At 38.6% G+C, this 12313-nt stretch overlaps 1 protein-coding gene across 2 annotated transcripts in view; it reads right to left on the minus strand.

Moving 5' to 3' along the window:
* Nucleotides 1–4235: 4235 nt before the first annotated feature.
* ADAMTS3 (ADAM metallopeptidase with thrombospondin type 1 motif 3) overlaps nucleotides 4236–12313 on the minus strand; it is a gene marked incomplete at its 5' end in the record, with an annotated part of 250102 nt that continues 242024 nt past the window's right edge. For both annotated transcript variants that reach the window (XM_081304703.1, XM_081304702.1), the window contains 3 exons: nucleotides 4236–5132; nucleotides 9311–9428; nucleotides 10888–11095. In XM_081304703.1, coding sequence (XP_081160829.1) covers nucleotides 4564–5132; nucleotides 9311–9428; nucleotides 10888–11095 — 895 coding nt within the window. In that variant the 3' untranslated portion in view covers nucleotides 4236–4563. The remainder of the gene's footprint in view (nucleotides 5133–9310; nucleotides 9429–10887; nucleotides 11096–12313) is intronic.

Genomic DNA, 12313 nt, shown 5'->3' on the forward strand with positions numbered 1-12313 from the left:
TAGTTCAATTAGAATTAAGGTCCCATGTGAGTCCTCCTTCCCTTGGCATGTAATAGCCTGAGTCCCTTCTCTGGACCTCAGAGAAAGTATGTTACTTGCTGAAAGAGGGTTTAGTGGCAGCAAGTCTGTGGACATTATCATGTGGTGTATAATATACCACAGAAAGACAGTTGCCTTGATTTTTGGAGTCATCTACCAGGTCATGTAATAACTGTTATATGTTATTGTTCATACAAATCTCTGCATCCTTGTGTTCCACATTCTTTTGGATACAAGGGACACTTTTGGGCAGATGGGACTATGTGAAGATTGTAGTTTTGGTTTTAAATGATTGAATTCAATTTTTTGAGGTCTGTTGATTATCTGTAAAATGATATATATCTTTAAACACAGATTTTCTGGGAAAAACAATTACAAACCTATATTGAACATGCAATGTCTGCAGGAATTGTATTTGCTGCTTTTCCTGGATTATAGAAGTTTTTGCCTAACAGCCCATGAAATGCATACCATTACCATCCTTTTACAGATAAAGGAATATGTTTGTTTGGGCATGTGAAAGAAAACAAAAAACAAACAACAACAACAAAAAACAGTCAAATCATGAGTTGACTGCAAATCAGGATGTAAGCCCAGCTGTCAGACTTTAGCACTCACACTCTTGATCAGGGCACCCTAAAGTCTTGTGAATTTCAGAACTTATCACTTTGTCATCAAAGTAGAAATCAGACCTACTGTGATTATATTCTCCATCACGAAGAAGTTTGTTTTCCCCCTTGAACTACTATGTGAGCATCATGTAAATCTTCAAGATGAGGATCTTGAAAGAATTGTCCTTCTTATGGATATGTCACTCTAGTAATGACAGATTACACAATAGCTTTGTTACTTGGTTTAAACTTCTGGAGTTGATCCTGCAGGACAGGATAGCAACATTAAGAATAATAGTTGGCTGTGAAAAATCATCCTCTTCCCTTAACAGAATACTTAGGAAGTTTTGGTAGATTAAACAAACCAAAATCAGTCCCAGGTGAATTGCTAACAATCAAATGGGTAAAAAATAATTAGAAAGATCAATTATTTGTTTGAAACTATGAATTGGCTGGAAAATAGCAACATTTCAAATAGATATTTTTAATGCAGCATCCTTAGGGTAGCCATGGGGAATTTTTTTTTCCCCACACCTATGTCCACCAGGATGTGGAAAGCCTAAGAAGTATTCTGCAAGATGATTTGCAGAAATTTACAGCATGTTTGTTTCTTTATATAATTCATGTTTCACACTCATTTTACTAAATTATGCTTTCTATTTTTGGTCGACAATATTTTAGTGACTTTTAAAATTTTGTTTCTGGCTCTGGGGGGTGAATTTATCAAAAGTATCTGAGCACCAAGCAAATGTTTCTATTAGGTATTGTCATGGTAGATGCCTAACCCCAAGGTGTTTTTCATATTTTATTCATTTTAAGCAGTTTTAACAGTCCTGTTTTAACATTTCTTTTGACTTATGTTTTCATTTGATTTTTTTTTCTTTCATCATATTTAAGTGGCTTTTTAAAAAAATATATAAATGTAAAAATGAGAAACACACTTTGCTTGCTAATAATTTGGAACATTATTGCACCATTGACTATCTTTGCAGGAATATGCAGTTAACAGTGAGCCCCTTAATTTGATTCTTTTTTGTTCGCAAAGGGAAAGTGGCAACGATTAGCTAAAATTCTTCAGCATCAACATTTAGAGATGGTTTTTAGTGAGTTCATTCTATCAATTTTTAAAGCTGAGTAGTTTTAAATTCTCAAAACTATACATTTTCCATTCTTAATGAGACTTAGCTGCAGTGATTCACACTGGCTGTTGAACCTAGATCTAGAGAAGATAATGATGAAGACTATGAGGACAAGGACATTCTTCTATTATGAGCCATTATGTGTTAGGCCCTGTGTTAACAGCTTATCTCATTTCTCTTGACAATCAAGCAGTGATATTGACAGTTCTGTCTCCTTATACAGATAAGGAGCCTAAAGCAGGCTACCCAAGGCCATTCAGGTATGAAGTGTTAGATAAGGACCAGATCTGAGTCTGTCTACTTTGTAATGTGGTGGTTACCCATTTGAACACAGTGTCTCCTGTTACATAATCAGAGGTCATCCTCTGGTATGTTCCCTTCCTCCCCATAGTCCTGAATCTTGAGAGGACTGTTCCCACCAATCCTCAGGTAATCAGGATTCAAAGCTGGTGGGTGGCTTTTATTTAAAAATCACTACAAGATTGCACATTTTCAAAGACAGGAGACCCCCTTTCCCTCTCATAAACACTAGCATTCTTACCATCTTCTTTTTCCCTCTCTGTAGTATGGTGGGACAGATCTTAGCTGAATGCCACAGCCCACAATCTATTATTCTCTCTTTTTTAAAAATGATACACCCTAATGTGAAAATAGGAGTCATTGTCATTTAATTTAAGCCCATTCACTTGTAGAAAGATACTAGTCCAGGACCATGGGGTGAATCTGATGATAAAATCTAGAAAAAGCCAGATCTGTGTTGACATTTTTTTTTTATTGCTATGTGTGTTCCCAATACAACAAACAGCATCAGTAGTGTACACTTTAATAAAAAGGAATTTTTAGCTTAGTAGAAAAGGAAGCTCAGAAGTATAATGAATATGTACATCTTTATGAGAGGTGTATGTGTGTGACCATCTGTATATTCCCTGTGGACAAGACGTATGCACACGCAAGTAAACTAGAGAGAATTTCATTCCGGGGAAACTTTTAGGGAAAATAAAAAATGATTTCTATTTAAGGCCAGGGGATTATTTTACTATCTGTCTGGAACTCTCCTTTAAAATTCTTGCACAAAGTAGCAGCGATTCTTTAGAGGTATAGAGTCAATGGCTTCGGCTGTTATTTTACACAACAGTTAAAATGCAGAAGTCTTTGCACATTCTGTGCTTTGAGAGGTTAGCATATCTGTATTTTAATTTGCATAATGTGATTTTAGGCAGTTGATGTACTGACCTCAAAAACATTATGCTGAGAATACATTCCTGAAGTAACTAATTCACTATTTCTTTGAACGGGAATAAGTCATCAGCTCTATATGAACTATTTTAAAAATGCAAAATTTTTACATCAAATTTGTTCAGTTTTAGCTTTTTGCATTGGCTATGGTAGTTTGCTTAAATTTCTTTTCTATGCACAAAACAAATGCATGCTAATTATCTCTCTAGTTTACGAAATATCATTGATATTAGCGTAAATATTTAGTACATAAAAATACTATCAAGAAAACAAATCAACTTTTAATAAATATCTTCGGTTCTGAATTCTATATACAAGTACTTTACATCTACTCCCTGGAGAGAGCATTTCTGGCTTTGCTGTGAGCAAGGTGATCACTGACATAAATTACTAGCACATTATTGCAGTCAGATGCATTGTGGTTGTGAACATTTGGATATGAACCATGCAGAAAATAAATATCTTAACCATTGACAAATGCTTTCCTGAACCTTCCAAAGCAACTATCCTTGAGGATCAATTCAAGTTTGATGGTATTTTCTCAGCTACCAACACACAAATCTTTCCAGAACCTTTTTTCTTTGTGATTAATATAGTACATCAAGTATAACTGTTTGTATATCAACACTAGAAAATTAAACAACATAAGAACACAGGACACCTCAATGGTGCTTACAGAGGTCCTGGCAAGAGGGTTTTGGCTTTATCTTGCTCATTCACTGTTCTCTGTGACCAAAAGTGTACTCTGACACCACTCCTAATTCCTTTTAATTACAGGATGGAAGGCAATAGGTAAAGCAAGATTTACAAGTCTGAAGCTTCTGTTTTTTTTTTCTTTTTCTATAATTTAGGTATCACATTATTGATTCAACAAAAGTCATACAACAAAACCTCTTGTATTGTCGGTAGCTATGATTCTAACTTCTCAACATTCTGCCTTGAAAATCAATCTATGGAATGTAAAATAAGGCAATACTCTATGACAGGCACCTAGAACATCCAGAAATGTAAGATAGTAAACAATCATTTGAGAACATCTCTTAAAATAATACTGATTTCTGCAATATACAGTATTTACACAACAGCTGCAAATTTGCTCATACAATATTTCTAATATAGATAAATAGGAATACAAGTCTATGAATTCTCTGCTCCATTTCCAAAATTTCTTGAAGTGTAAACTGTTGGCATCTCTTTTTAAAATGTTTACTGTAACTTTTTAAAACAAAAATCCAGCTGATATGCACAATTGATTCCAGTCCCTTTTCTTCATTAGAGAGTGACCAACACACATAGCAACCTATTTTCCCCGTTGGTAATCTTTGGTGCTTTCTTCCAACGAATTCTGGTAAATGAGTCAATGCAGAACAGGAGGAGGATGAAAGCAACTAGAAAAGTGAACCAGCACTTTTTGTTCTTTCACTTATGGATAAAATGAATTGGCGAGCTATGGAGATTTTCACTAAGTTGTATGCACCATGTGGAGAGGGAGGTTGTCCAGGTTTCCCTCTGATTTCTACCCTTAAAATTTCACTTTTTCATCTTTCTAAGGTGGATGATCTTATCAGACGTCTCTTGTTAATAATCTTTTCATCTTTCTTTGAGGTTCTTGCCTGAGAAGAGGCACCTATTGAATCACTGACTGCCAGGAAGGAAGCGGCCGCCCTCTGTGAAGCAGAATGGAGGTGGCCACTCTTGGTGGGTGAGGAGGGCGGTATTGAGACCAGGCTCAGTGTCTTACTTCTGGTTTGCTGAGCTCTCCTTTGGGGTAAGTTAGCACCATCAGTTTCACTGTTCAGCCTGAAAGCAGCATATGCATTTGGACTCCCCACTGCAGAGATGCTACTTAAAGACTTTTTCTCAGCAGGAGTCTCTGGATAGTAAGGGATGAAAGGTGTAGGCATCACTAGAGATCCAGGGAGATCACTGGGACTGAAGACTGCATCATCATGAGCTTCAGCAGTTTCTAGAAGGTATGGTGGTGGAGAGGTACTGCTGCGCTTGCTACATGACTCGCAACAGAGCTTGTTATAACCTGGGATGGAGCAGTATCGTGCCAGCACTTCCATCTGACAGAATATGGACTTGTCTCCCAGACATGGCTCATCTGCAAAAAGAAAAGAAAAAACAATATGCATCTCTAAACATAAAAGGAGAGACAAAATTAAAATTGTTCATAATTATAAAATGGGAGTTCAAAACACAATTTGAGTCAAATGTATGAAAGATGATATATCATGAGCTATGTAATGCTTTAAATAATCAATAAAAAAAAGAAAAAAAAATCTGACATCAATGGGAGCTGTCACATGAGCCTCTGCATTAAAAATATGAACATTAGGATGAATTTGCTGAAATCGGCAGTCTTTTTTGTTTTCTTTTTTTTTATTGATTATGTAAAGCATTACATAGCTCATGATATATCATCTTTCATAAATTTGACTCAAATTGTGTTTTGAACTCCCATTTTCACCCCAAATACAGATTGCAGAATCACATCTGTTACATATTCACATTTTTACATAATGCCATATTAGTGACTGTTGTATTCTGCTACCTTTCCTATCCCCTACTATCCCCCCTCCCCTCCCCTCCCATCTTCCCTCTCTCCCTCCCCTGCTGTTGTTCAATTCTCTCCCTTTTTTTCCCTCCCCCTTGCCCCTCATAACCTCTTATAATTCTATGTATCGTTGAAGGTCTCCTACTATTTCCATGTGCTTTCCCTTCTCTCTCCGTTTCTCTCCCCCCATTCGTCTTTGTTTACTGTAGTCTTTTCCTCATGTTCTTCCTTCCTGTTCTGTTCTTAGTTGTTCTCTTTATATCAAGAAATCGGCAGTCTTATCTACATTATCTACAAAGGATTGGGATCTTCAACTTTTTAAAATCTAACAGACCACTGAGGATAGTTTTTTCTTTTCTTCCAAGTATATCTTAGGATAAAAAGGGGCATCTGTTGTTATGAAAATTTATTAGACTGTATTTCTGGCTTTCTAATAGGGTACCCTCTACATTAAAATCAAACACTAGAGATTTTTTGGAATAAAGTAATTCTTAAGAGAATGTAATACCAAAAGAAAAATGAAAATACCATTTTGATAAAAAGAATATTATCCATCTCGAATGCCATCGTCTTATGTTTGCCATTGAATTTTTTCAGATTCTTATTGGAAAGCACAAATTTGGGTAAAATTTGTCAATTTTCTCATAAGTTTATTCAGTAGGTCAAACAGTGTCTGGTACTAATGAAGAATATTCCGTTATAGAAAACTTGGAATGGAACTACCATTTGATCCCACTCCTTGGTCTATACACAAAGGACTTAAAACCAGCAAGCTGTACTAACACAGCCACATCAATGTTTACAGCAGCTCAATTTACAATAGCTAAACTGTAGAACCAACCTAGATGCCCTTCAATAGATGAATGGATAAAGAAACTGTGGCATATATACACAATGAAATATTACTCAGCATTAAAAGAGAATAAAATTATGGCATTTGCAGGTAAATGGATGGAGTTGGAGAGTATCATGCTAAATGAAGTAAGCCAATCCCCCAAAAAACTGAAGGTCAAATGTTCTCTCTGATAAGTGGACACTGATCCATAATGGAGGGGCAAGGGAAAAATGGATGAACTTTGATTGGGCAAAGGGGAGGGAGGGATGGAAAGGGGCATGGAATTAGGAAAGATGGTGGAATGAGATGGACATCATTAACCTAGGAACATGTATGACTGCACATAGGGTGCGATGCTATATGCTGTACAACCAGAAAAATGAAAAGTTGTGCTACAACTGTGTGTAGTGAATCAAAATGCATTCTGCTATCATATATACCTAATTAAAATAGATAAATAAATTAATGATAATAAAAAATAACAATGTGTTGGGAAATAGCATATTTCTGCTACTTGCCAGAGACACTGAAAAGAAAAAACAAAGGCCCCAATTGTGGGATGATGCATGGCCTTGACATTCGCAGGCCTAATATATACTATGTGTCTGAATTCTTCATATTATCTGAGGCCATAATCTATGTACAATGGGAAAGCCTGAGGATTACATTAATTGATTTCACTTAAATATCAATTCCTCATCATTTGTGAATTACTTTTTCTATGCCTGCATCTTAAAATAAGGAAATCTCCTCCAGTATGTTCAAGAGACCTTAATTGAAAGACCTGTATTCTCTTTCCTTTGGCAATTAACCCATCTCCTCTGTTTGAAGGCTTACCTTGGAGGTATGACCTGTCCTGTGTTAGAGAAGGACCCCATGTGAGAATCCATAAGTATGAGCACCATGGCACTGCAGAGATCCATCAGAGCCAGAATGTGCTCCTTGGGGGAAGAGGTAAAGGGAGGGCTATAAAGGAACACATTAACTTTATGGTAATTTGGGCATAGATGGGAAGGGCTTCAGACCTGGTCACAAAAGGCCATTTTTCTCCTAAGAGTAGCTTAAGACTCTGAGGGGGATTACTACATATTTGGCATAAACCAGAATTGGTCTTTAGGCCAGAGCAAAAGAGCAGCTGAAAGAACCGTGGAACCACTAATCTAGTTATGCTATCTCCTTTGCACCTAGGTTTTACAGTAAAGACATTTTCTTCTGTATGAAGGAGAATCAAGCATAATCTTATTGGCACTTGGACACAGTTCTATCAACTATCGTGACCAATAAAGCTTACAAAGTATGCAGCCTCTTGACAGCAGTAGCTATATAAGGACAAAATATAATGACAGTAAACTGAAAGCTCAAAACCCAAGTCAAAGCAAAGAGCATTCCCCCTTTCCAAAGTGATCAAATGTTAAGTCCTATGTCTCCCCCTCGTGGTCATACTTGTTCTTGCCATTTCAAGTGAAAAATTTAAAATTATGTTTAAGGCTTAAAGACATGAAAGTTGAAATTTTTAAAACATAAAATATTCGATAAAATAGACCTGGCTGCTTTTCTTGGATTAAAAAAATAGCATAGCAGATGTTGAGATTCACCTCCGGGCTTCCTTAAGGAGTTGTAGGCTGCAGGAAAAGCGACTTGTTTAGTCCTGAGACTCACCAGTGTTTCAAAGCAGTGGCTGCCGTAGTTATTTATCAGGCATGGATGTAGGAGAACTGTTCTTAAGAGGAAGGTTGTGGTGCAGGAGGATGAGCAGGGAAGGAGAGAAAGTGCGAGACAGTGAGAAGAGAACAGAACCGTGGAGGGGATAGGAAGAAAGGAGACCTGGAGTAGAAGAGATGGAGGAGTCGTGACAAGGGAGCTGAGAGGAAGAAGGCAGTGTGTCCCTTCAAGGTTCATGTGTTGCAACATGACTCTAAAGGTGGCAGTATGGAAAGGTGGGGCTTTTAGGAGGTGACTAGGTCACAAATATGGAGCTCTTTATGGGATTAATGCCTTTATAAAAGGCTCCAGGGTTCCTCCCCATCCTCATGTGAGGACAAAGCACCATCTATGAAGCCCTTACCAGACACAAATGTTCAGGTGCTTTGATACTAGACTTTCCAGTCTCCAGAACTATGAGTTATAAATTTTCTTACTTAGACATTACCTGGTCTGAGGTATTTTATTATAGCAGCTTTAATGGTCCAAGACAGCAAGGGGAGACAAGGGAGAGGGAAAGGTGAAGTTAGGGAGACTAGGAGGGATAGAGAGAACAAGAAGAGGGTTTATACCCATCCACCCTAAAAAGCATGTATGATGGTAGACAAAGAGAAAGTGAGTGGCACACAGACATTATGTCTGAGATAGAGAGCAAGACAGGCACCAAGAAATCAAGGAGGGAAAGAAGTTGTAAACAGAGAAGAAAAGGAGGTGGAAGGAGAGAGTCTCATACAGATGGAAACTATCCAATACATTTTTGTTTTAAAATTGCAAATAAGTTAAATAAAACGAGGTCCGATTTTGCAATACAGTGTTGGTAGATCAGGTAAATGTCTATCTTGAAATCACTCTGTATATTAATGGACAGTTATTGGAAATGGCTATCGGGTTGAGTAACAGTTACTATCTTCATGCTTAAACATTAAATAATGTTAGTAATATATATCAAAACCTGGTTCAATGTTAAATTAACCTTTTTCAATGATGTGAAATTAAAGAACATAATGGAAAATAAGCAGTCCCCCCCCCCATCCTAAATAATTCTTAGACTAATATTTTAAGGATGTTTTCCCTTGGTTATTTCTTGATAAGCAAATATAAATTCTAGAGCTTATCCTGAAAAGAAATTCTGCTCTTTGCGATTCAGAAACGTTATCAGAGCAGTGAAATCAATTAGTATCACACCTACCATTACAGGGAGGCAGCTGACAGGCTCTGACGGACTCCGGCTTTTCACCGTCGCAGTGGTCTCCAGCCCTGCACAGGACCTGCCTCACCTCTGTTCCTTCACCGCAGGTCACTGAACACTACAGAAACAAAGGCAGTAACTATAGAGATTTATTCCACCAAGCCTGGACATGCAAGTGCTCACAGGCACCCACGTGCAGACCCCTCAGCTCTGGAGTTCTTTCTCTACAGAGGTGGTGCTGTGTAGAGACTCTGAAAACAGACAATCCTGGGTTTATACCTTGGCTGCAGCAGTTACCAGCCTGAGCACATTGCTTTTTCTTAAGAGCCTCAGTTTCATCATCTAGAAAGCTGGGCTCAGAGGATCTTTATAGATCTAAAGGCCAAGGAGGCAGTGTGCCCAAAGCAGAGGCAAAGTGCCTGTATGTAAGCATTCCATAGGGAAGAAGCCCCTGATGATGATGATCACTGATTCTGCTTTCCAGGGAGCCAGGCATGGTGTGGAGTGCCCTATTTCATCTTTTACACAGATGGCAGAATTTACTGACAAGCTATCTTGGTCAATTCACCCTCTTAGGAACTACTCTCATGTCATTCCCATGTATTCATTTCTCTAATGAAGGGGGCTCACTTTTCTGAAAATAAGTCCAGAAATTTCCATACTACTGATCTAGATAGAAACTATGGAGGAGAACCTTATAAGGTTTGGGGTCTCGGAGGAGGAATGGGGCATAAGTTATGGTTCTGTGTGGGTGACTTTCATTTGCCTGTTCCTGGTCTCCACTTCTTCCTTGCTCTCTACCTGCTTTTGGACGCCCTTTCTTCCTATAAACTCTCTTCCTATGTCCCCATGATTCCTTCAGTCTTTAGAAATAACAAACACAGGTGGTAGCACAAGCAATGCAGCCATGAGTTAGCCAGTCCCCAAACAATCCTACCCCGGGGCACCAACTGGGTCCTGGGGAAGCAAAGCACAATGTTTTTGAGAAATGTGTGGACTACAGGCAAGCATAGACTCAGAGGCAGGAGTCACAATGGACCACATCTAACCACATGCTAAAGGAAAGCTGAAGGATTTTTGAATGCAGAGGAGGTACTGGCAGAAGAGCATCTCCAGGAAGGCAGGAGTCTGGATTGTGGCTTTGAGCCTTGATGAAGAGGGAAAGCAAGCCAGATGGAAGGTAGGAGGCTGGAACAAGCAGGGTCTGATTGGAATAGTGAAATGTTTACTCAAATGGAGACAGAGATCTGGAATGAAGAGAGAATAAGAGGAGATGGAGTGTTGCCAAATGGAGCAGGGCTCTACATCGTGTGTTAGGGGTTTAGAATTTATCATGTAGGAATAAGGACACCAGCAAAGATCTTAGAAGACCAATTAGCTTTTAGAAACCTCCAGGTCACAAAACATTCAAATGTGGTTTGCCCCTAACAACTAAACTGCAAATATTGTTTTAAATTTTTTCCTAGCACCTCCAGGTGATTACAAAATATGCCAGTTTCTCCGTTCACACAAGCCCATCTGATGTTTAAGCCAAAATATGTTGCATATGTTGACGCACACAGAACTCACACACCCACCTCATTCCAGGGCCCTGTTTTCCACTGGGCTGGACAGGGTACTCTATTACAGGGCCGGCGGCTCTCAGGACGGTCACCCACGCAGTACTTGCTGTGTACAGAGCGGTTGGTGCCATCATGGAGTGGCTGAAGGCAGCGCACCGTGCGAAGCTGGTAGCCGGAACTGCCACAGGTTTTGGTGCAGTGTTCCCACTCCTCAGCTATCCAGCTATAGGGGGTTAAGATTAAACACCGTCACTGGGATGGATGGTATGTGCTTTATTCCCAAAATGCAAAGCCCAGATTTTTCTGCTCCCTGTGCAACTGGCAACCTAGCAGGGTACAGTACAGTCAGGAAGTGATGTCAACTCCCTAACAACAGGTCCAGCACTTGCCTTTTTAATCTCCTATTATATTTTTCTGACTCTCAGTGACTCTGAAACTGTTTCCTAAAGAATGATCTACAGAGGGTTCTTGAAACTCATGTTAAGTTTACCCTGTTAAGTTCAAGCATGAAGGTGGTTTTAAAAATAGCACCAAGACATTTTTAGCCATATTGCCTAATGGTTGTGTAATATCTGAAAGTGAAAAGGAAAAAAAAAAGGAATCCACCTAATGCTTGCCAAGAAAATCAACTTAACTGTTGCTGCTTGCATGAAATCTATCCTTTACTCATGTTTCAATATTCTCACTGAAATGATTGTTGTATTTCAACAGTTGTTGCCATGAAGGACTCGTCTATCCTGTTGGGATAATTCAGATCTTCTTATTGAACTTCATGGGGTTTGACAGAAAGGTAAAGGCAGTGTGCAGCCAGGGCTGGGCAGAGACTGCTCCCATGAATGCACCTGACAGAAATGTTTCCAAAGAGACATTCTCAAAAGGATTTCCTGTGGAACATTCCCAAATTATTGTGTCCATGTCAGTGCTCCAAGCAGTATCCAAATCAGTTGTGGTTACAATATACTGGACCGTTCTGTTATATATCATTACTGAGTCCTGAATGTCACTACTAGGTTGTCACTACTGATTTCACCTGGCAATCACAAGTGTGTCCTCTTGGTGACTCTGAAATCTCCTAAATAATGATCCCTTGAGGGCTTCTGAAACACATTTTAAGGTTACCCTATTAAGTTCAGACATAAAGATGGCTTTCAAAAATACACTTCTTATATAATCTTTGTCTTTAAAATAAGTGACTAGTACAGTCTTCAAAAAATGAGTAGATATTCTCTAGTCTAGTTATTATAATACATTCCACTATCAGTTTGAGAGACTAGGGCAGTCTTAAACTGCCTGGTTATATTTTGCTACTCCATATCTATGGCAAGAAAAAAAAAGGAAGAGGGAAAATAACTTTGGAAAGAACAAATAAATAGTATGCCTCAATTAACATATTCACTGATAAATCCAATGAAGGGGGGGACTCAAAGGATGAAAAAGGAAA

Source organism: Spermophilus citellus (assembly GCF_964194105.1).
Source record: "Spermophilus citellus genome assembly, chromosome: 8".
Taxonomy (NCBI): Eukaryota; Metazoa; Chordata; class Mammalia; order Rodentia; family Sciuridae; genus Spermophilus; species Spermophilus citellus.